The following is a 24,963-nucleotide window of genomic DNA, read 5'->3' on the forward strand; positions in this document are numbered from 1 at the left end:
TAAAAGTATTATTCAGTGCAGTGGCAGCTCATGACTGTTCTTCCGAGGGGCGCAAATTCAAAATACATGTTCGGAGTGTCATGTGTGTTGCTCGTGTTTTTTTAAAATATGTGTTCGTTGCGTAATGTGAACAATGTGCATCACGTGTTTTGTCAAAATAAGTGGCTGCTGCATACGGGTCAAAACTGTTTATTTATACAGTAAACTTAACAGTAAACTCTGATTACGCATGAGATTATGCGAGTATCTGGCAAACACGAGTGTCTCTTTTATCATAAACCCTTTAGACGCGTCTGCAGTAGGCACTTATTTTGACAAGACACGTGATGCACATAGGTTCACTTGACACACCGAGAACATATTTTGAAAGAACCACACACGACATGTGACGAACTTCGCATCGTGTGCCCTCGAAAAAAGAAGTCACCAGCCGCCACTGGTTCAGTGTTAGTTTAATGTAGATATGATTAGTTAATGCAACAAAATAGAACCTTTTTGTTAAGTGTTACTTTTTTAAATCATTACTCACTGGGTATTAGTTTTACCAGTTTAGTAGGCCCTGATACAAAAACTAAACATTATAATAAATGAACATGTAAACTAAAGTTTAGTATATGAAGATGTTACTTCAGGTCTGTTTTTTATTTTCCATTGGCAAATTCTACTGTTACTCATTTTGTTATACTGCCAACACACACTTACCAACGCAGCTGGAGAACATGAGAATTATTCTGTACCCAACTGTTCCTCAAAATGTACTTGCGGACAACAGATAATCTGGACCTGTATATGAAGGATTATCTTCTTTCTCTTGGGTTTGTACATTAGTGTCTGTATTGTATATGTATGAGGTCATTCAAACATAGGCTACTGAACTACACTGTACTGGATGCAATGCAGTGATGTCTGTGAATACCCTTGTGTTATGAACGCTGCCTGCTTCTCTTATCTTTCTCACTCACTCATTTTTTGTCACTGTATAAGACTGGAATGCTGTATGCTGCCTTTGGATACACTGTCCGAGCGAGGGGTGGTGTTTTAATGGGCTGCTCTCCCCTTCTACTCTAATAACAAACACAGGAAGTTGCTATTGCTGGATAAGGGAAGAAGAAGGAAAGCATGGATGGATAAGATTTTTGCACTGTTTGAAGTTTAATTCAAACCCGCACCAAATAAAATGCTTTTTATATCAATGTATTTATATAGCACAAATGTTCTGTACAGCTTACAAAATAAAAAACCTTTAAGTTTAAGTTTTCTAGTAGCCTATTTGGTCTCAATGTAAATAAATGTATGAATACATACATTTGATAAATATTGATCGTTTGTATTGACAAATTTTAAACAAAGATAACAGACTAGTCAGTCAGAAAGTTCCCAAGAAGGTAAATGAGGTGCTAAGATGCAGTTTTGGCATATGAGTCTGTAATGTGCCTTGCTTTTAATGGCAGAGCACTTTACATGCAAAAACAGCTTGAAGAATGAACAGAGCGTGTTTACGGGCCAAAAGGGAAATGAAGGATGAGTTGGATCCCTCCGGGTTAAAAAACTTTTTAGAGCTCCAATTCTCAATCCAAACATTTGAACCAGAATTAAGAATCGGTTTAGACCAGTGACTTACATCACCATATACCCATGGTATCATTAGTATATATTGGAGATGTTCTGATGGAGTTGAATTATAACATGACATTTTTTTGTTTTGTTTGAATATGCTCCCTTAAAGGACAAGATCTGTATTTTACACTTAAAGCCTTATTTTCAGATTGTTTATGATGAAATAGAACGGTTTTGACTGAAATTTGTACATATGATGCTGGCCCGAGAATTTTTGGGTGTTTGTTCTATCACCTCCCACCTCTACAATGGGTGTATAGGTGCACTGGAACAATCCTTCCTAAAATGCATTAAACTTCCGTCCACAAAGACGCGAAACTCATCGAGTGGCCAGGGGTGTTCACTGATATACTCACACAAAAATTGCTGCAAAAGATGCTTTCCAACAGGTGTTTTAGCATTCGTTGTAAACTTGTGGACCTATTTTTCCAAATGCCTCACACCTGTACATTCTTCCGCTGAGAGCTTGAATAATAGACACTCCAGCCCATTTGGTGGCAATAATCCGCCTTTGCCAATTGCAAGAATACAAACAAAGTTCCCGGCGGGGAGTAATACCGTACCTCACAGCACATCTAATACAAGTCAATGGAGTTGGAAAAAAACTAAAACCTGTTGGAATGCGTATTTTGCAGCGATTTTTGTGTAAGCATATCAGTGAACACCCCTGACCAATCGATGAGTTTCACGTCTTTGTAAATGAAAGTTTAATGCATTTTAGGAAGGATTGTTCCTGTGCACCTATACAGCCATTATAGAGGTGGGAGGCGATAGAACAAAAACCCCCGAAAATTCTCAGGGCAGCATCACATGTCCAAACTTCCGTCAAAACCCCTCCACTTCATCACAAACAATCTGAAAACAGGGCCTCAAGTGCAAAATACCAAACCTGTCCTTTAAACTATAAAATAAAAGTCTGATAGAACATGAAGAGCAAGAACATAAGGGTTGTGTTGGATGCTTGCTAAGACCACAATGCAGTCTTTTTCAAATTACTACAATTATGTTAAGTCAAGGTTATTCTGTGTGTTGAGCGAATAGCCAGTAGCTCTGGCCAATTCAGTGATCCTTATAGAGGTAATCTGTCATTACATGCTCAGCTCGTAGAAAAAACTTGCTTTGTTAACTTTTGGTTACAATAAATATTGTGAACTGCACTGTGTATTGTGTTCCAGATGCATTTATTTTTATTCTGGGACAGCTGGCTTTTTGGGCATTATGAAACACCACTATACCATTAACATCTCATTTTGTTATTCTTTAAAACCAGACACAAGAGAGCAATACATTTGGGCCTAAGATGTCCATGAAAGTGATGAAAATAGTGAAAACATATATAAAAAAAATTATTTAAACTAAATAAAGTGACACATGATAAATGTATCAAAGTTATTTTTATAGATCATATTGCGCACGAAAAATGCATGTCATGCATGTGCTGGAGAGGTGCTTACATATGGTACAGCATACTGTATTGGACTCAATACCTTTAAAAGTATTTTCCTTCCTGCCCCGCTGCTCTAAGAACAGTAAAATGCTGTATGAACACAGGCTTTGTGCTTTGCAAGCAGACCATTTACTCTGAAAATGGAAAAATGGTAAATACTTAAATCATGCACATTTTAATACCTCATCATAGCTATTATCAGTGGTGCGGATAAAAGGCATATTTAGCTTACAACATACAGTACATGCATGTGAGATCTCATTTTCTGTTCCATTTTTTTTAAATCATGTAATTTATATTTGCAAACACAAACATTCCTGTTTAAAATGTCCAGCTGCTTTCTTGATCCCAGGATGTTGATGGGGTCAGTGTTTACAAGATGTGAGTATACATTACATCTAAAGCAAGCCGGAGACGGTATGCAGCAGAGACACACAACTCATAAAACGTAAATGGGGCTTCATTGCAACACTCAACGTGGCAGCTGTAGTAAATCCAAGCTATCAAGTAAATAAAGCAATTTTTTGTGCCTGGTCCTTATTCCATAGTGCATGCATACATACATTAGCTGCACTAATCCTAAAGTATACATTTTTTAGTCTGAGTAATAATTATTATGAATATTAATGTGAAATTTTCTACCCAGTCTCACGAAATTTCGTGATATGGTCAAGTAACCTTTTGATTAAAAATCAAAAATTTACGTGACTATATCACGAAATTTCCTGTAAAAAGTTTTAGAGATGTTTCTGAATGTGCATGACTTGCTCTAGAAGTACTTTCAATTGGCTTAAATGTCTTTAAAATAATATAATTCAAAGCAAATGTATTGTGCGATTACACTGCCTCTGAAGTATCAAACTAGGACACTGATGTCATCCACAGCTTGATGCTAATGATACAGAAATGTGATTTAGATAGATGTCCAAAACAAACTTATCTTGAGACTTGAGGTTACGTAACAATGTTTTAAGCTACACTGAAGTAAACCGGTTGTACCCAAAGGCAATGCTGCTGAATTGAGGCCTCATTTAGACCTGCAGGCGTCAATTACCGCTGAACCCAGCAGAGATCCCAGCTCATAAGTTCTGTCTCATTACCTGCCCATTCAAAATCACATCTGCTCTGTGACTTCCAGCTGCTCACCTGAGAAATCCTGCAGTGCGTCTTCAAGGTCATTGATCATAAAGATGTTGCATAAACCTTCACAGGGAATGCACATAAAAATTGCTGTGAGCTTTGCTGTCTATGAAACACTGCTCGCAAAATACAGTGGTGCCTTAAAAGTCAGACCATGAAAAACTCAAATTTCTTCGTCATAAAATATAAGCAAATTTGTGTCATTGACGATTTTAATTTTAAAAAAATGTAGATTTTTTCAAATACTAAGAAATGTTAGACATTTTACATTTCAATGCATTTATAATTACTGCATTTTGTAATGAAGTATTAAATAACAAAACTGCACAAGATTTTTAGACCATACTGTATTTCCAGATACACTCAAATTGTTGTAATAATTTACTTTATTTGCATCCAAAAATAAATACAAGCCAAGGTCATTTAAAATTATAGTATTATAAATTAAAATGGTATATTATAACATATCATATCAGAATAAAAAAGATGAAGATATTATTGCAGATGCAAGTGTAAATGGATATAGTGCAATAAAAGCATTGAATAACTAAAGTTTCTGTGTAATGTTATGAGCTTCACTTAAAGGAAACCAAAAATTATATTTACCCAAACATAAACATTTTAAGAATCATGTCAGCATGCGCATTTGTAAAGCTTTAATGACTAAAGCTTTATAGTCAAATCCCTGGAGTGACACTGAAGTTTCCAAAATAAAAGGTCATTATTAGCACACTATTGGATCTAATGGACATGATGTTTACAGTATTCAAGTAGGATAAAAGTGGATGAAAGGAGAAGCAGAGAGTGAAGTGACAGATGTTTCTGCGGGAGATTACTGTAACACAGCGAGGGTCTGGGGCTCCAGAATGATCCTGTTGGGGTCCTGGATGCAGGAGAAAGCTTTACGAGGGATTTTCTTCACGTCGATGTAGTTGTACTCTAAATGGACATCTGACAGCAGAGACTTCTCAGTACTTATAGCCTTACATACAGACCTCACTGAAACAGAGCTGAAAAGACAAAGCAATACATTTGTTTTATTACAGTATGTAGAGCAGTGGTCTCCAACACGGAGTCTGTAAGTTGCCTGCCAATTCACATTCTATTAATAGCCACTATTTTAAGAATTATTTTTTATACAAGCTTTTTTTATATTTTTATATATGTATTTTATGTATGTTAACATTTTAAACAATGATAAAACATATAAGCAAACAAAGAAAAGAAAAAAGTTTTATGTAGACTATATAAAAGTAGCCCTCCAGATGTTTTATCCATTAAAGGATTAAAAAAAAACAGATAATTTACTCACCACCATGTCATGCAAAAAGTTGATGTCTTTCTTTGTTCAGTCGAAAAGAAATTATGTTTTTTGAGGAAACTTTTCTAATTTTAATGGACTTTAATGGAACCCAACACGTAACAGTTTAAAATTGCAGTTTCAACGAAGTTTCATAGGACTCTAAACAATCCCAAATGAGACATAAGGGTCTTATCTAGCGAAACGATTGTGATTTTTGACAAGAAAAATAAAAAATATGCACTTTTAAACCACAACTTCTCATCTATCTCCGGTCCTGTGACGCGCCAGCGCGACCATAAGTAATTGCGTAATGACATTGAAAGGTCACGTGTTACATTAAACGCACATTTGCGGACCATTTTAAACAATAAACTGACACAAAGACATTAATTAGTATCATTCCACATACAACAACGTCGAAACGGTCCTCTTTCTCCACACTTGTAAACACTGGGGCGTAGTTTCGGATACGTCATCCGTGACCTTTAAGCATGATGACGTATTAGGCGCGTCAGAGAACCGGAGAAAGAAGAGAAGTTGTGGTTTAAAAGTGCATATTTTCTATTTTTCTTGTCAAAAATGACAATCGTTTCGCTAGATAAGACCCTTATGCCTCGTTTGGGATCGTTTAGAGTCCTTTGAAATTCAGTTGAAACTGCAATTTTTAACTGCTACGCGTTGGGGTCCATTAAAGTCCTTTAAATGAGAAAAATCCTGGAATGTTTTCCTCAAAAAAACATAATTTCTTCTCGACTGAACAAAGAAAGACATCAACATTTTGGATGACGTGGTGGTGAGTAAATTATCAGGATTTTTTTTAAGAAAGTGGACTAATCCTTTAAGGTAGCCCTTCCTCACAAAAAGGTTGGATACCCCTGATGTAGAGTTTATCACCATTGTAGTCAGGAACCAGAAATGAAACTCATAAGTGACAAATGTGAATACAAATTGGTTTTGGTATGTGAAGCTATACATATAAGAAAACAAAATATAAGGACAAGTCTTAAAAGTTTTGTTCCAGGTTGTTTGCTGTAAATATACAAAGGGGAAACTCAGCTAAGCTTAAATAAATGTTTCATATAGACTACATAAAATAATGCAAACTTTTTTTTATTGGCAGATAAGATGATAAGATATACTTATGGTCAGTATTTTTTCTCCAAATAATTTCGCCAAATGTGGATGTGGCATAAAGTTGTGTTATAAAATGAGCAGGAAAAGGGTAATTTGATGTATATCAGAAACCCATATAATTACTGCAGAGGCCCAAAGCAAAAACACAAATATTCTTATTAGCATGGGGTTCATGTACTTCACTCATCTGAGTCTGAAAGTGAGAGCGCTCACTTTATTTATTCCTTCATACCAATTTCAATATAGCCTGAAGGTGCAGACAAGTTTATGGTTTTGAAATGCAAACTAAGACAATAAAAAGAACGAGCGACATTAGAGAGTAAGAAATGAGAATGTTTAAAAGCTAAAATCACAGTAGTCGTCTGTGCATAAAGAACAAAGCTGGCTAACTTTTCAGAAATCTCTGAATCTTACAGTATGGATCTGTTCCAAATACTAATGAGTTTTCTTTACATTTAAAGACATGAAGACCGATTAAAGGGGACTTTTAATATGTAAAATAAATATTTGGTGTCCCCAGGGCACATGTGACTTTTTTGGTCAAAATACCATATCGATTATTTATTATAACATGATAAAATGGTCACTTGCAAATGAGCTGATGAAATGCAAACACGGATGCAATGATGGTGGTTCGTTGAAATTGAAACTCAATTGTGCTGTCATTTATTTTTTCTCTTTGCACTAAATGGCAGTGCTGCGGTTGGATAGTGCAGATTAAGGAGCAGTATTATGATATCCCCTTTTGACATCACAAGGGGAGCCAATTCACATGCTTGCAGAGAATGGTTTACCAAAACTAAGTAACTGGGTTGTTCTTTTCACATTTTCTAGGTTGATCCAAGCACTGAGGACCCAATTATAGCACTTAAACATGGAAAAAGTCAGATTTTCATGATATGTCCCCTTTTAACTGTGTGTATAGTTATGCTGCATACTAAAACAGAAAAAAATGGTCCGAAAATGCTCCCTACCTGGCACTCGGGTGTTCCCCTCAAAGGTACTTTGACACCAAAGAGTGCATATTAGTCCTAATGTTTGCATATCGGTACGTAAATGGTCCATATTAGGACATTTTTTAAGGGTAGTACCCCAGTGACATCCTAGGACCATTTATTGGCCATTTTTTTGTGTGAAGGCAGCTGCATATGTAGGCAGTATTCAGTGACAGAACCCAGTGTAAGTATACAAACCTTATACGGTTGTGATCTAGACGCAGTAGCTGGAGATTCTTGAAGTAGCGTATGTTGCGTGGCACAGTTTCCAGCCTATTGTTGTCCAAGTGCAGCTCCACCAGTGTTTGATAGACTCCACGAAACGACCTTCCCAGCACTCTCTCCTCCTCCAAAATGTTGTGGGAGAGATGCAGAGACTGTAAGCCTGGACGAAGGTGACTCAGTGAGTTTGGTGGAATGGCGTGGATGTGGTTGTGCTGAAGGGAAAGCTGACGCAAGGCTCGGGGCAGGTGTGAGGGCACCACGGCCATCTGGTTATGGGACAGGTCAAGAACTTCAAGCTTCCTGAGAAACAAGAGTGAGAGAGAGGTGACGTGCATTTTATATTTTAATATTTTCAATAAAGGTCCAAATACTGCATTTTAGACGGTCATTGGAGCATCAGTGTGCGTATTACTTGTATGTGTGTAAACTATGTGAAAATATTGTTTATTGTAAGCATCCATTGGTCACATCACATTATAAATAATGAGTTTCTTTCATGTGTGTCCAAGAGGAAAAATAATCTGCAGTGTTTGCACAGAGACCGGGCCCCTGGGTGGGTCATTAACCCAAGGCGACTGGAGCCAAAAATACTGTGTGCACAACAAAGAGTGTGAACTTTAAAAGTGTGTGTGTGTGTGTGTGTGTGTGTGTGTGTGTGTGTGTGTGTGTGTGTGTGTGTGTGTGTGTGAGAGAGAGAGAGAGAGAGAGAGAGAGAGAGAGAGAGAGAGAGAGAGCAGGTGTATATGTGAAAAGGTCTCAATTTGGAGTCAGAACAGAAGCACATTTAATATGCAGCATTGATGGCTAACCAGCACACAAGGACACTCAAGACAGCACCCTCGTGCAGCAGGTAATATTATTAATAAATCAAAACTACTGTACAGTACAATGACCTCTATGTGGTTTTTATTCACCTAACAAGCTCTGTTACTATCAATGTGATGAGAGTTGCTCACTGCCTATCAATTAGGAATTTTCTGTGGGACATTTTCAGGAGTTCAGCGGGAATACTGTGTTATTATTTTCAGCTCTAATTTAAAGTTGTGTAGTGTGCAGAGAATACAACAATAATAATAAAATGGTTATTTGTATGTTATAATATTATCTCATGCTATATTATATTGGTAGTATTTGAGATCCTTACTTTCTATTTGTGAAATAAGTGTAAATGCTAATAAACAGTGGGAACTCTTTCTCTTTTTAGGAGATTTTTTTTAGCAGCTGGGTTGTTTTATAATGTGAATAAATCCACAAATGTTTCATAATGTGTGTGTGTGCTGTTCAAATGAAATAAAACTATAAAGCAAACAAATAATTTAAAATAATAAATAAGGGCTGTTCAGTGTTGACGTCAGTTCATAGGTGAAGTCAGAAGACAAATATGTTTCTCTCAGAATTTGTAACAAAGACAGTCCTGTAGGCCGCCAATGTTGTTTTGGTAACGCTCTTGATACTTATACTTCACTAGACTGAATTAACACGCGCATTATGTCACTGTTTTTACAGATTTGCATTTACTGCACGTAGTTTTACATTTACGGTTGAAAACACTGTCGTGTCAACACCGTTACATTTTTGTTCTAAATTTAGTAACATTATTATTATTATTATTATCATCTGGTTATTGTACATTAAATAAGCAGTGTTGTAACAGTTGTGTTTTTGCCATTCATTTATTAGCTTCTGGGGTAACTCATAGAAATACTTAAAATCCCAGAGTTAGTACTTATGTTTTTTTTTAAAGCAGTTTTACAAAGATGGTGCCTTACTCTAGGCATTATATTTGTCTCTCATTATTCTATATCTATGAATATATCTATTAACATGCAGTCAGACTTAATACTATTTAATAGAAATCAGATTATTAATGTGACAGCTATAGAAAGGAGCTCTGTATCTCTTCTCTAGACGTACACTTTTCGTGTTTCTTCTCAAATGCGTTAGTACTGTTTTATAAGAGAGTGGCTAATAAAGCCCTTTGCAGTAGTATAGACCGTTTCAGCAGTAACAACATAAACAAGCGGCTGCACGTAACTTCCGGTAAAGTCCGCTAAGAATAAATAACAACAAAGTCCTTTAAACGTAGTTTATTTCTATAACAAGCAAAACAACAACACATAGATTACCTAGGAAACCAAAACATTTGTTATTTCCGACGAAGCATTTGTTCAAGAGATCAGTTTACCAACTAGACAGACCATTAAAAAAACGAAACCGGAAGTAAGGTTAGGATCCAGACATGTATCACGTGCGTCCGATGAAACCGTCTATAGGCTAAGATATCTGCGCTTTCATACTTAATGCGCGCGCGCGCGCGAGAGAGAGAGAGAGCGCAAGTACGCGGCTCGCTATACAGGCACGTGCGCCAGCAAGACAGACACGCAAAGTGAAAGTATACCCCGCTACCTTTAACTCTACGTTGCCTACTGCGCACCTGACTATAACATGCAGCACCAGCCAAGTTATGAAAAAAACGCGGCTTATAGACTGAAAAATAATGTAAATTGAATGAATATTTTTTTTTCAGTTTAAGAGTGTTGTTCTTTGCTCGGTTTTAACGAAAAGGAAAAGTTTAAATTGCTTAAAACAGACGCGATAGCTGATTCGAACGATTGATGTTACATGTTCCATTTTTGTAATGTACAAAATCTGCTTCACTGTCGCTGCGCTGTCGTCATCGTGTAAAGCCCGCCCCAACGCTTCTGATTGGTGCCCCGATTTCTCGGCATTAAAGCGTAACTAAACCCCTGGTCAGAGCCTGACTCCACCCACTGGTAATATTTGAAAAATGCAAGAAAAGTGGGCAGATCCCAACGGAGATAGAGGGGACGAACTAAGCTCGTACCAAGTGTGTGGTGAGATCGTAACAAGGGAGTGGTGAGCTTGAACCTGCTTACGTCACAAGTTATTTTTTGGACCCAACATCCAACAGGAAAATTCAACTGCAGTAGCCACCATTCAACCTGAAGAGGGCAGCACTCAGACGTTTTCACACCATATGTTGTAGTATTTAAAACACTTCATACCCAAATGTCAAAAAACTAACTAAAATCAATTAACAGCACTAATAACGCATCATTCTTACAGATCATTAACTAAAAAAAGTTGGTTTAGGGTTTAGTTACTCTTTACGCTTGAATGGCCTCTTTGCCAGATTACTTGCAGAGCAAATCTAAATTTGCCGGAAGTTGTCTGGGTTTTCCCAGGCTACGTCCGAGATGCATATGTCCATGATTTTCCAGACGATCACATTTTTAGTTTTTTGTTTTTAAATGTCCTAGCTCTTCCAATTTTTATAATGTATGAATATGGGGGTCCACTTCCTTCAAGCCCAAAGATTGTGCATCCATCCTTCACATTAGTAATCTAAACGGCTCCAGGGGGATAAACAAAGGCCGTCTGAGGGTAATACATGCGGATTTGTCTTAGAAATATCCTTTTTTTAAACTTTACAAACAAAAGTAACTAGCTTCTGATAATGCCGCCATTTTAGACGTCTCTGCATTCATGCAGAGGGTTCTTTGCTGCTGCTTTGTGCCTCCACCCTCCGCATTGTCATACGTCATATTATCATTTTTAGCCAAACTATCTTTTTAGAACAGGACAGTCACATTTTGTAAAGTGGTTTTGCTCTTAAGAAATAATTGGCTTCTGGTTGCTGAGTAGTGACATTGTTCCTCCATAAAGATGCCCTTAACATTAAGCCAAGTGCAATAAATGATAACAGTGATCCTCAGAAATCAAAGCAGTAATGAGGAACAGAGGACTCGCCTGCCACCACATGAACTCAATCACTGGTGCCAGTGCCAGCATTGCACAACTGGCCTTACATAACCTGGCATGCAGGACAGGAAGCCCACTGCTACCACAATGCAGATTTCATGCTGTATCACGCATGTGGGAGACCTGAACATGGCCAAATCAAGCTGTGATTCTGCAATGGCTCTCTTTTCTAGTGTTAAAAACATTTTTCACACTCATGGGTTTATCTACCGAAGCACTGGCACGGTTGTGTCCTCAGTCATTATGAAATGAGAGTTGACTTCTTTTTGAAGCACAATTGCCCCATGCTGCGCACTAACTCGTGTTTTTGTCCCCCCTTGAGACAACTTGGTAAAATTCATGCGCGTGTCCTCTGTTTCACCCTAGTGCCTCTAGGCGTTCTGCTTATTCCCGTAAGCTTAGTCCAGCAACGCATCAACACTGTCCTCTCCATACGCCTCCTCTGAGTCTCAGGTCATTGGCCCTTTAACAGCACACCCTGTTCTTGACCCCAGTCTTTCCAGAACCCAACAACACTTCAGATGACATGGGCCACATTGTGTCATTCTCACGCATCAACAATTGTGCACCTATATAAACACACAGGCATATGAAATGCACTTAGTGTTCTGCACTTTCTAACCCCACACAGCTAAATTTGAATATGACGCTGGTCATGTGACACTATGTATGACAGATATCACACTATGCATCACAGACAGACACAGTATATAGGTTGTATATTGTATTTTACATTTACATTACATTGATGCATTTGACAGACGCTGCCAATGCGACTTACAGTGCATTAGACTATAAAAATATGGACGACACATCTCCATAGACTTTCATTGTAAAAAATGAAGCCAAAGTATCTAAAGAATTGCAGATGACATCATTTGGAGCCAGATCTGCGCAGTAGTGATCATGAGGTGGAGAAGCGGAATCAAGGCCCCGCCCATTTTTTCATTTAACTCAAGCATTCAGAAATTGCATATTTCATTACAAAAAAAGTAACTCAAATATTAATGTGTACATTTAAGAAGTAATGCGTTACTTTACTCGTTACTTCAGAAAAGTAATATTATTACATAATGCACGTTATTTGTAATGCGTATTACATTACATTACATTATATGATTATGTTATGTTACGTTACATTACATAATATTCCTGTACCTTATTTGGTATCAGCATCACAATGATCATGAGTTTGAATTCCAGGGAACACATATATTAATACAAATGTATACTTCAAATTGACGATTGGCCACTTTGGATGAAAGCATCTGCCAAATGCATAAATGTAAATGTAATGACTTGGATTGTTCAACGCTCTGTAGTTCTGCTGCTCGAGTTAATGAGTGAAAGTTTGAGAAAAGCATGAAGCCTCGAGGAGGTGTCGATGGAGCTGGGGTTTAAAGTGCTATTTAGACTGGGTCTGAAATGTTATTTGGGCTGAAAGGCACTCATAAAGGCTGAGGAAATGAAAGCAGACAGTAAAAGTCCCAGGGAGGTTCACAGATTTATGCTGAGATAATAGCATGGTGCTGGAGTGTGTTTGGGTAGATCACAAGATGAATGTACACACGCACGCATTTACAGTAACAATTAAGAGTAGGATTCGGTGACAATGTGACACTAGTTGTGGCATTAAGAGCCTGTAAAGTTGAGCCAATGGCTGATCAAAGCTCACTTACACTTACTGCGGTTAATTATGGGTTATCGTAAAAAGAAAACAGCATGAGTGAAACGGCCACGGCCAAAGCTCCAGAAATAATTTCCGCTTTCGTGGTAATGCAGATGTTGATGATAATAAAAAGACAGTGAGAAAGAGACAAAGACTGGGCAATGCAAAGGTCACAGGTTCGATCCAAGGGAACGCTGGCATATTGATAAATTGTACACATTGCACTGCACTGTACGTTGCTTTGGATAAATGCATCTGTCAAATGGGTTTCCTCCATTACTCTTCCTTTAGGGTATGAAATATAACTGAATGACTTTATCTTTTAATTCCCTGCATCTCATATTTGCTGTTTTTGGCTTACAGAAATATGACTGGCTATATTTGGAAGTATTTGACCCTTATGAATCATGGCCCATGCATTCACCACCACACAATCCTATAACTTTCACTTTAGTTAGCCCATCAACAACCAGCCGATTTAGATCGATTTAGATGTTCCAGATCGATTTGATTTCGAATCACAGGCTATCAAATCAATTCGATTTCGATTCTCGGTCCGATTCACGATTCCGATCCTCGGGTCAATTTTTAAACTCGATTCTCGGGTCAACTCAATGAATATAGATTTAATAGAAATACTATATTTATAAAAAAGAATAGTGAACATTTGTTTACAAGGGTAATAAATAAAAGGAAATTAAGAGCCACAAACCTGTATATTAACCCTTGTGCATCCTTGAGGACATTTTTGGCTTTTTCAAGTTTTGTTTTTTTGTTTTGATAACTTTGCCTGCGTTAATGCTAACTGCATAAAATTTGCCACAGGTGTGTATTTTTATTGGAATTTTAATATTTCACCTTCATTTCCTTTAAAAAATCTATTTTCTACTAGGTACACAAAATACTTTTGGACAAAAATGTCCCCATTGAAACCCATTAAAACTGCAATTTTTAATTCCAGTGCCATTCAACTATAAAATTATGCAATCTTTGTTAACAGGCTTTCATTCTGTTGGCAAGGCTTCAAAATTTAAATTTTTACTGTTTTTACCAGATGGTGCCATTTTTTAGGTTTGGCATATAAAGCAAATTATCGCTTTATTGTTGTTTTCTGCTGTTTTCGGCTTATGCATATTATAGAGCCAATAAGATATATTATGAAGCTATAATTGTGTGGGTGTGTTGGTATGGATGTCAGAATGTGGTTTGTATGTGTGTACTGAAAATTTTATGTGTGTGTGTGTGTGTACCTGGTAATTATCACGTTGTGGGGACCAATTGTTCCCACAAAGATAGGAATACCAGTGTTTTTGTGACCTTGTGGGGACATTTTGATGTCCCCATGAGGAAACAAGCTTATAAATCAAACAGAATGATGTTTCTTAAAAATGTGAAGTAGTAGAAGGGTTTTCTGTGATGGTTGGGGTTAGGGAATGGGGTAGGTAAGGGGAATAGAATATACAGTTTGTACGGTATAAAATGCATTACGTCTATGGAATGTCCCCACAAAACATGGAAACCAGAATGTGTGTGTGTGTGTGTGTGTGTGTTTGAATGAAAAAAACATATATTGTACTGGAAGTCACAAGACTACAACCGCTGCAAAGGAGGTGTCGTTTTTTTCCATAAAAAACTACAGTTGCATTGTGTAAACAAACCAGCATTTGAAGGGTTAAAATTCTGAAAATTAATGAATGTTTGGTCATTGTGATTAGAGCTGATGCTGGTTAAAAAAATGGCATCAGTGAAAGTGGAAAAAAATATTAATCTATAATATTTTTATGACACTTTTTGGACATGGACATTTTTGTCCCCTATGAACCTATGTGTACCTTTTTTTAATTGATGCACAAGGGTTAATCTATTTTATCTTAGTAAACTTGGGTACATTAAAACAGAACCCATCTCTAATTTTCAAATGCATACAATTATGTAAAATACAATACAATTTTGATGCAAGATGAAAAATGCATGGTGAAAAAAGTCAGAACAGTGAAGAAGACTAGTAATCGTTAATCGAAAAATCTTTTTTTGCCCAGCCCTACACAATACACGACAAATTTGATATTCCTCATGAAATGAAGTTTTTGTTTCCAAACAGCTGGGCCGTTGTATGTTTTCAGTCTTGTTTTTCTAAGCTCATCTCCTCGCTCATTTGACAGAGTAGAGGGCAGAATGAATGATGAGAGAGTCACTTCTGCCTCCTGTATAACACACTTGAACATGAGTGATGCGAGGCCTTGGAGATGAACATCTCCAGTCGGATCAAAACCATGAGGCAGATGCAACCTGACAATCGAGCCAGAATAAATGATCTTAGTCCTCCAACTGATTCTGGTGATGGGGAACGCACAGGTACTTTTCTAGCACAATGCATGTGATTATAGGGTAAAAAAATCAATGTGTCTTGTGCACCACCTAGTGGCTGGTAACAGGAAAGCACTGAAGTTAAAAGAAATGCACTGATTATGAAATTAGGAGCATCAAAGATGATTGTGATTTCACATTGATTTCAATCTTTGACTTGGCTTTACTCAGTCAATATTTAAGATATCAAGGTTATAATTTCACATATTATTCTTATGTATTTTATGTAGAAAACAGTAAATCACTGAAGGTTACCGTAGCTGGGTTTTTACAGACAGGGTCACGTATTAGTTTATAAAGATAAAATTGCTTGGTTATGTAGTAATTTGTCTTGTAAAATACAAGACCATTCGTGTCAGGTCCTGATCACACTGTTGGGGCTTATTTCTGTGATAATAACCTGCTGCCTAAACATTATCCCCTATGTAAAAAATAGCTTGTCGAAAAAAGGTTGTTTTTTGTATTAAAAAGTGTGAGACTCACGGCAGGTTAATCCAGGCCCTGGGGTAGATGTTGTTCTCTCTCAGAAGATTGTGACTGAGATCGAGCACTCTTAGGTGGATGCATTTATGCAAAAGCCTATCCTGCACTTCCACAATTTGATTTTCTTGCATTCTCAACTCCTGCAAATACACAAAGAATAAAACAATTAAACCATAATAGAGATGTGACTGACATTGGCTTTGTGACATTATAACTGACCTCTAGAGATGGGGGCAGTCCTGCTGGGATGGCACTGAATCGATTTTTATCCAATCGTAAGAACTTCAGCGCCTTCAGGGGTCTGAAAGCCCAGGGTGCGACGCTGCCCTCATACAGCAGGTTACCTGTCAGCTCTAAGACTTGTAGATTGGTCAAGCCTATGGAAAAAGTGCTTTGAGTTAAAGGGGAACACAGAAAACCATAAAAGCTGTTACTTTTTTAGGACAGCTTCTCATAGGTGCTGCCATGTAGATGCGTTCTAACCAACTGTCATGCAAATATTTTAGCATACCTTTTCAGGCATTTGTTGGTTGTATAGGTTGATAAAAGTCTAATCTTGGACTCTAACAAATGTTGGGTTGTGTCAAATCGGTTTGTCCATATTTTCCCAACCCAGCATTTTTTTGAGTATACTGACACCTAGTGGCATCATGGGTGCCAATACAGAAATGCTCTATTCAGACAGATATGATCGATTGGGGTTATGAACTGTATTCAGCATGTCATGCTATACAAATTTAGGCCAACATTGGCCAATGAGTTTTTATTATAGGATTTTATTTTGGTTACTGATATTACTATGGAGTGTATAACTATATAACTGGAGTCCATGTCATCTAATGGCGGTTTCCATTGCATAGTACCCCACGGTTTGGTTTGGGTCAGGTCAGCTTACTTTTGGGAGCTTTTCAACTGGGTTCAGTTCGTAGTACCCCATACCTTTTTTAGTACCACCACGTCTGGGTACCAAGCAACCCGAGCTGATACCAAAACGTGATGCAAAAACACTGTAGATCACTGATTGGTCTGAGAGAATCGTCACTACCAGCGTCATCGCTATAATGTAAAACATTAGCTTTGCCTTCATGCTAGTAAACCTGTCATCTGTGCTTTGCTGTAAGTTCCCAAACTCCCTTTTAGCGATAAAAAACATCCAAAGGTTGTGAATCAGGAACACCATAAAAAATTCCAGACTTGCAGTTTGTGGCGGCACATTCGCGCCACGCACGTCCGTATATGCTTAAATGCAACTTAAATGAGGCTCAGCTGAGCGCCTTGACCGACGCCACGAGTGTTCGTACAGAAACTGTCATGTGAGACAGGTATTGATAAACTCAATGTGCAAACATCTATTTGTGGCGTCAATTTTAATTTTGTGGCATACTGAGAAATAAATGAATGCATGGGAATGTACGACGACGCTCGCACTTGTATGATGTCACAGCAGTTGGCAGCGCAAATATAACAACACGCCTATAATCCCTCCCACTCTAAACTCAATGGAAAAGCTAACCAAGCCAAAGTGAGGTGAGCTGACCCGACCTGACCCAAACCAAACTGTGGGGTACTATGCAATGGAAAAACGCCGTAAGTATATGGTTACTGAAACACACCTTTAAATAGGTTATTTGACTTTCATTGTTATAAAACTTGTACATTATAGGCAAAGTTTTGCATTTGTGCTTGAGGGGCACCTACCGGCAAACAAGGGTACAGCAATACTTTTAGATTAGTGAGAGAATGTGGCTTCATGGTTTATAAATATAGTTTAAATTAATTAAAACTATTTTGGCCTTAAACGGACATTCCACATTTTTTTTGAAAATATGCTCATTTTCCAGCTCCCCTAGAGTTAAAAATTTGATTTTTACCCTTTTGATATCCATTCAGCTGATCTCCGACTCCGGCGCCAGCACTTTTAGCACAGCTTAGCACAATCCATTGAATCTGATTAGACCCCCAGCATCACACCAAAAAAACAACCAAAGAGTTTCAATATTTTTCCTATTTAATACTTGACTCTTCTGTAGTTACATTGCCATTGAAAGTCACCAAGGGGACTATTTTACGGCAGTGCGTAATATAACTATGCCTGCTGCAGCCATGTTACATCAGCAAAGTCCTTCATTATTAAGAATGAGAGTATAGTTCCTAACCATATCTGCCTAGAAAATCACAACTTTTAATTTTCTGTCAGTCTTAGTATACGATGTAACTACAGAAGAGTCAAGTCTTAAATAGTAAAAATATCAAAACTCTCTGGCTACTTTCTAGTGCGATGCTAATGGCCTAATAAGATTCAATGGATTGTGCTAAGCTATGCACAGTGCTAGCGCCAGACCTGGAGATCAGCTGAATGGATTTCAAAAGGATAAGAATCAAAGGTTTAACTCTGGAAAATGAGCATATTTTCAAAAAAAGTGGAATTTCCCTTAAAGTTACTTAGTTTACCTTTTAAAATATAAATATTAGACAAATAAAATATGAATTTTTATGCTTCTATTTAATTAATAGCTCGACAAAACCCTAATTGGCTCTGGTCTAGGGGTGGGCAGTGCCCCCCTGTCCCACTAAAACTCTGTCTATGTTGTACATCTAGGTAGCAGAGCTGTGAACAAATAAACTCAGTTTATCACATTTGTGCAGCTGAAACAACAGCACAAGCCTTTAAAGTTGTGTGATGCCAGCTGGTTTATTCTATTGTTGTGTATCCTCAGCTCCTCCAGAGAAGATGGCAAATGTGGAACTGCTGTAAGTCCATTGCCATCGAGTTTCAGTCTTCTCAGATTTGTCAGATTCTGGTGAGGAGAATAAAACAAACTGTTTTACTGAAGAGCGGTTAAGTCCTGTCTGCTTTGGGTTTCATGAACCTGAAGACATCATTGGTTTAAAGTGTAATAAAGTAATGTTTCCACTGTGCCTACACCACCATGAATAAAAGGTTAAAGGTAAAAACATGTCATTCAAACCCCATCTTTACTGTTTGAATACAGCTCTCTATCATTTGTACAGTGTGGGCACTGTAACATTTGAACTTCCCTCTTTAATGAACATCCTTCTTCGTTGTTTCCGGTCCACAAAAGGCAGTGACTTTTCCAGAATGTTTTTATTGGAGCTCCGTTTGATTTGAGAGGAGCGTGTGGTTACTTTATAAAGAGGTTACTTTATAGGAAATTGATGTATCGTGGCTTAACTTAGCACTTACAAGATATAGCAGTTATAATTTAAACCTTTTTAAATTGTGTATGTTGAAATAAAAAAACAATTTTAGGGTGGAGGCCTATACGTACTCTTTAAAGACTGCAGAAGTATATATTTGGTGTAATTAAAGGGACGAGAAATAACAGTACCGTGAACAGATCCATGTCGAAAGACGAATCCTCCAGCATATTCATACTTAGATCAACCTCCTCAAGATTTGGCAGTCCGTCAAAACCATCGGGAGGAATTGTGCTCAAGTTGTTCCCTATACAGCAGAACATTGGATAAAGGTTATTATTTCGACCCAACATATGCTATACAACAAACAATCCGACTTATGTAACCACAAAGTCGATTGACTTTTGTACTAAGGATAAAAGGTTTTGAAAAACATTTTTAAATTATAGTGTCTGGGTGATGTATATAATTATGTAGGTCCTTTATGTCCAGCGCTTCCCAGGCAGTTCAAGTATGGTGACTCCAGTAAAGTTTGTTATGATTGGCAGATGAGTCAAGCAGGAATTGCAAGATATTCGAGCTCCGTCTAGTTGGCAGCCTTCTGGTAATGAAACTATGCTTTGGGTGCTGTTGGTCACATCGGCCTCTTCCTCTTCCTTTCCTGCTTCCTCCTCTTCTTCCTTTCCTGCTTCCTCCTTTTCTTCTTCTTCTTTTCCTTCCTCCTCTTCCTCTTCTTCTTCTTCTTCCTCTTCTTCTTCCTCATCATCATCTTCTTCTTCATCTTCATCCTCTTTCTTTTTGTTTACTTTTTGCTCTTCACCTTTGTCCATGAGACGTGTTTTCTCGTCTTCAAGCCCTCTCAGGATGGTATTGAGCTTTCCTAATGTTCCTCCCCATCTCTCTAATACAGCATTAAGCTCCACCCACACAGCTTCCGTTCGCCCCAAAATTGACTAAAGGTACACAATACACACACAGGGAATCCATTAGTGACACAGGAATGGTCAGAAGCAAACTGAACACACTAAATATAGTGAATAAATAGTACAGGCAGGAATGAAGGAGGTGGAAAATGAGAGGCTAAACATTAGGAATAAATTTAGGTATGGTTGTGCTGTCTCAGACTGCCAGATTACACATACTTGTTTCTCTCTGGCAACAGTAGTGGCCTAGGCTCCAAATGAATATCACTATGGTGTGCAAGTGTGGCCAAAAATGAAATATTTACTTTTCCAGCTGCTTTTTGATTTAAGAAATATACACAGAAAAATAGAGTCATTCCCTCACCTGTTTATTTTCGGTGCCTGCGGCCCTTAAATGCCTTGATCCTTGTGTTTGGTTTGTTTCACCTGCAATTATACAACCATGATTTAAAGACAATGACACCAAAAACAGTAGTTGAACACTAATCTGTGTGTAAACCAACCACTAAACCAATGACAGAAACAGCTACACATACATGAGAGCACGTATTTATCTTTTCTTACATTTTGCAGATGTTTCTATCCAAGGCAACTAACAGGGCATTCAAAGTAGATATTTAAACATTAGTGTTTTTTACCCAGAGATGAATTCATTGAACCAAATTAATTTTGTGATGCTATACCATTTGAACCACAGTAACAAATGGGTCAAAGACGTGACATTTATTATTTTGTGTCCATATGGATCAATTAAATGTAAAAGGTTAAAATTTCAAAATAAATTTGCAGATTACTTCCAAACATTCTCTTTTTTGAGGACCAAGTCTAAAATTTCTGATTTTATTTCATTTTAAAAGAATATTTGGGGGTTAATTGCAAACATGTCGATGTGGTGTAACCGGTCTGTGTCAATTGGTGTAACTAGTATTTTTTTAAATAAAAATATACTCTAGTTTAGTGTAATATGATTTTTTTTACATACATTTTTACAGCATTTGTCAAAGATTATTTAGAAAACACAGCTGTTTTTAGCATATGTCAGGACAAATATTACAAAAATGCATTAAAATTTACATTTAGAAATAACTAATAAAATCATATTTCATTTTTTTTTGATGATTACGCTTACATGCCATCAAGGTGGATAAAATATTTAATATTTCTCATTATTTGGCACAATTGGCGGTTACACCATTTGACATTTTCAGGTCCATTCAGTCTTAACTTTCATAAAACTGGTGAAAATGTAATTTTTTTTACATACAATTAACAATTAACATAAATACACTGTTACACTGTGTGTTGAAATAAACCTGATGCATGCTTTTTAAAACAAGTTTTTTTTATTAATTTCTCAACTTGCCAAACCGTTTTTGTCATTGACCCATATAAGTAGCTAAAGATTTACAAATGTGGACACCATAGTAAATTTAAATATATAAATGTCATGAATTAGATAACATAAAAACAAGTGTAATTTCTTTAAACAATTTATATAAATTTTTATTCAGTATTATACAATGAAACATCACATATAGGGGCGGTTTCCCAGACAAGGATTAGACTAGTCCTAGACTAAAATAAATGTTAGAGCTGTCCAAACTGAAATATACTTGCACTGACATATTTTAAAATACACCAGTGCCTTTTGTTTTGCCTCAAAATGCACACAGTTATATTTCCTAATTAAACTAAGGTCTAGTCCTGGCTTAAGCTAATCCCTGTCCAGGAAACCACCCCATAGTGTTCAAACAGCATTGTTTTAAGCTTGAAAACTTGCATCCTTTACGAAACATGCTTCTTTCTTATATATTGTTGCAGTATGTAATGCAATGAAATAATTTTATATGTTAAGAGTGTTAGAAATGTCCAAATAAATTTTGGGGCCATTGCAAATACATTACGAATATAATCTTCTTTAAAAGTGCTTTGAAACAATACACATCCTGAAAACTTTATATAAATAATAATTATTTTCATGACATGTCTAGAAACATCGTCCAATTCTACTTCTTTAAATATATATATATTAGTATTGCTACTCACCTAATGCTGGACTTGACTCCTCCAGTTGATGTTGTACGGATGAAACATCAGCCTCAGGTGACAAACTGATGTGTGAATCTAAGTCTGTTATTTCATTTCCCTCTGTGGTCTTATCCAGTTTATTCAATGCATCTGCTCTCGCTGTTAAAGTTCCCAAGCAGACACAAAGCACCACAAGAGCCTGCATGTTTCTGATCCGCTTACGATGTACCTGAATGCTCACCTATTGCTGGCCTTTTAAATTCTCTCATAGCCAGCCATGAGATGTAGGAGGAGAAAAAAAACAGGGTGGAGATTGCAGATCTGGGGTTAGACGTGTACAAGGACCTCCGTTGCCAGGATTCAAGTTCATCCCATGTTCACGAAAACATCATTCCCTGCTGGTAAAGTCAACGCCTGTGCCAACAGACACTCGAGTTTATGAGAGAGAGAGAGAGAGAGAGAGAGGAAAGTGATGGCCAGTGTCAGTCATGTCATGTTTGTCACAATGAAGCTGTGTTCACACCTTGCTACACTTGAGATGGACAAATGAGGGAGCTATTCAAACAAGAGGGGGTCAGGCGAGCAGTCTGACTGACCCGTACACAACTTTCTCTGGCTCCACGTCTCGTCTGCAACATATTCCTGTCTGGCACACTGCCATTAGCAAGTATGTACGAAGAAAAAGACATTGCCAAAATAGAATGGTAACTAACTCCTTAAACAAACAGATGGAGACAGCCATGATGACAAATAAAGTGGCTTTTAAAATCATACAGCTACAAACTCTTTGTAAAAGTTAAAGTCAAAATGTAGTGGCCATAAAAGTATTTGGACACTTAAGTCGCACTTAAAAAGTCCTGTCGTTTATTTGGCCTATAATTTGACATTTTTCATATTTGTGATTCAGCCTGTGCAAACTCAGCTAAATCATGTTTTGTATTTACTGTTTTCTACATAAAATCATCCTAGATAACATTCTGTGAAAATATAACCTTGATAACTTTAATATCGACTGTGTAAGATCAAGCCAAATATTAAAATCAATGTGATATCAAATTTTGATGCTCCAATTCTCAAAAAGATTATGAGCCTGGATTTCAAAGACAGAGTCACATATAATGCACTTTAAAGGTCACATATTATGTCCAAAAAGTTTGGACATAAATGTGTGATGGCAGTGTGCAAACCCCCTTCTTCTTATTTATTGCCAGCTGAACTAAAGCAGTCTCATTAGACATGCTGTTTCGATTCTTTTGTTAATGTGATGTCACACAAACAAAGCCCCACCCATGGGCCATGGCCCCTGACTGACTGTTTTTTTGTACCCCAAAGATTTTCTAACAGATTGCATCACTAATACGGCTAAATATCAGTGGCGGCTCGTGACTGCTCTTCTGAGGGGCACAAAGTATTCGGAGTGTCATGTGTGTTGCTCGTGATTCCAAAGTATGTGTTCGCTGCGCCACGTAAACCATGTGCATCACGTGTTTTGTCAGGGTGGGTGCCTGCTGTACAAGCGTCGAGACCATTTGTGATAAAAGAGACGCTCACGTCTACAAAATACACGCAAGACACTCACTTAACACTAAACTCTGATTACGCATGAGATAATGAGAGTATCTGGCAAACGCGAGCGTCTTTTTTATCATAAACCCTTTAGACGCGTCTGCAGCAGGCACTTATTTTGACAAGACACGTGATGCACATAGGATCACTCGACGCACCAAACACATATTTGGAAATGACGAACCACACACATGTCAGGCTACATACATGTTGTGACGAACTTCGCATCATGCGCCCTCGAAAAAAGAAGTCACGGGCCGCCACTGCTAAATATACTATTATCTCAAACTGTATTCACAGGAATCAGATCTATTTTTAACCGAATGCGCTCGCTGTCTGTTGATAAGGGAGTGAGGAGCTGTAGCTCATTTGCATTTAAAGGCGGAGTGCAGAATGTTTGAAAAACGCTTTGGAAAAGGAGACGGGCCGACTACCAAAACACACTTATAGCCAATCAGCAGTAAGGAGCGTGTCTACTAACCAACATCCTTGCCGGGTTGCGTATGTGTGGGGCGGGTCTTTTAAAAGAAGGTCCAAATATCAAAATTGGCTTTCAAACATTGTGCACTCCGCCTTTAAGGATACAGACATGAAATGAACGCTTATTTGCTCCCACCCTAATAAGGGGATTTTGGATTTGCAACAACAAATGATTTGTGGGGTATTTTGAGCTAAAACTTCACAGACACATAGGCACACCTGAGACTTATATTACATATTGTAAAAATTGCCATAATTTTTGCCCTTTAAAGCAACACTAAAGAGTTATTGCTCTTTGCTCCCCCTACAGGCTGGAAGCGGAATTGTCCATTAGCACTGTTGTAAATAATTTAGCCTACTGCAGCAAAGCTGGCTCTGATTGGATTGTAGGTCTGCCATAAAGCAAGTTTTTGTAGTTTTCACTCGAACTACAGGACCGCGACCCGACGGTTGGAAACTTCTTTAGTGCGGTTTTGGCCGATAGAGGGCTGCAAAGCGAATGTGAAAGTGTCGTCCACCCTGTTTCAAGTGGATGAACGACTGAAACGTTTTTGGAAACGTTATTTTAAGGTAAAAAAAAAACTCTTTAGTGTTGCTTTAAGTGTTTAAATACTATTACCAGTCTACAAATAGTTCAAATAGAG

The 24,963-nt window shown here is 37.6% G+C and overlaps 1 protein-coding gene across 1 annotated transcript; it reads right to left on the minus strand.

Moving 5' to 3' along the window:
* Positions 1 to 4,573: 4,573 nt before the first annotated feature.
* LOC129430525 (extracellular matrix protein 2) lies at positions 4,574 to 23,685 on the minus strand. Its single transcript, XM_073875146.1, has 9 exons — positions 22,292 to 23,685; positions 20,610 to 20,671; positions 19,818 to 20,275; positions 19,514 to 19,625; positions 18,829 to 18,961; positions 16,383 to 16,540; positions 16,164 to 16,303; positions 7,835 to 8,161; positions 4,574 to 5,214 (listed from the first exon to the last, which is right to left on the minus strand). Exons 1-9 carry the CDS (start codon positions 22,476 to 22,478, stop codon positions 5,037 to 5,039), a joined length of 1,755 nt encoding a protein of 584 aa, XP_073731247.1. The 5' UTR covers positions 22,479 to 23,685; the 3' UTR covers positions 4,574 to 5,036.
* Positions 23,686 to 24,963: the final 1,278 nt, after the last annotated feature.

The sequence above is a fragment of the Misgurnus anguillicaudatus genome, chromosome 13, assembly GCF_027580225.2.
Source record: "Misgurnus anguillicaudatus chromosome 13, ASM2758022v2, whole genome shotgun sequence".
Classification (NCBI taxonomy): domain Eukaryota; kingdom Metazoa; phylum Chordata; class Actinopteri; order Cypriniformes; family Cobitidae; genus Misgurnus; species Misgurnus anguillicaudatus.

Excerpts from the sequence above, each read along its gene's own strand:
- LOC129430525 (XM_073875146.1), bottom strand. The coding sequence starts at position 22,478 with ATGCAGGCTCTTGTGGTGCTTTGTGTCTGCTTGGGAACTTTAACAGCG. Across the intron at positions 20,672-22,291 it reads GGAGTCAAGTCCAGCATTAG|GTGAAACAAACCAAACACAA; the intron begins GTGAGTAGCAAT and ends GTATAATTGCAG. Across the intron at positions 5,215-7,834 it reads CTAGATCACAACCGTATAAG|CTCTGTTTCAGTGAGGTCTG; the intron begins GTTTGTATACTT and ends TTGTCTTTTCAG.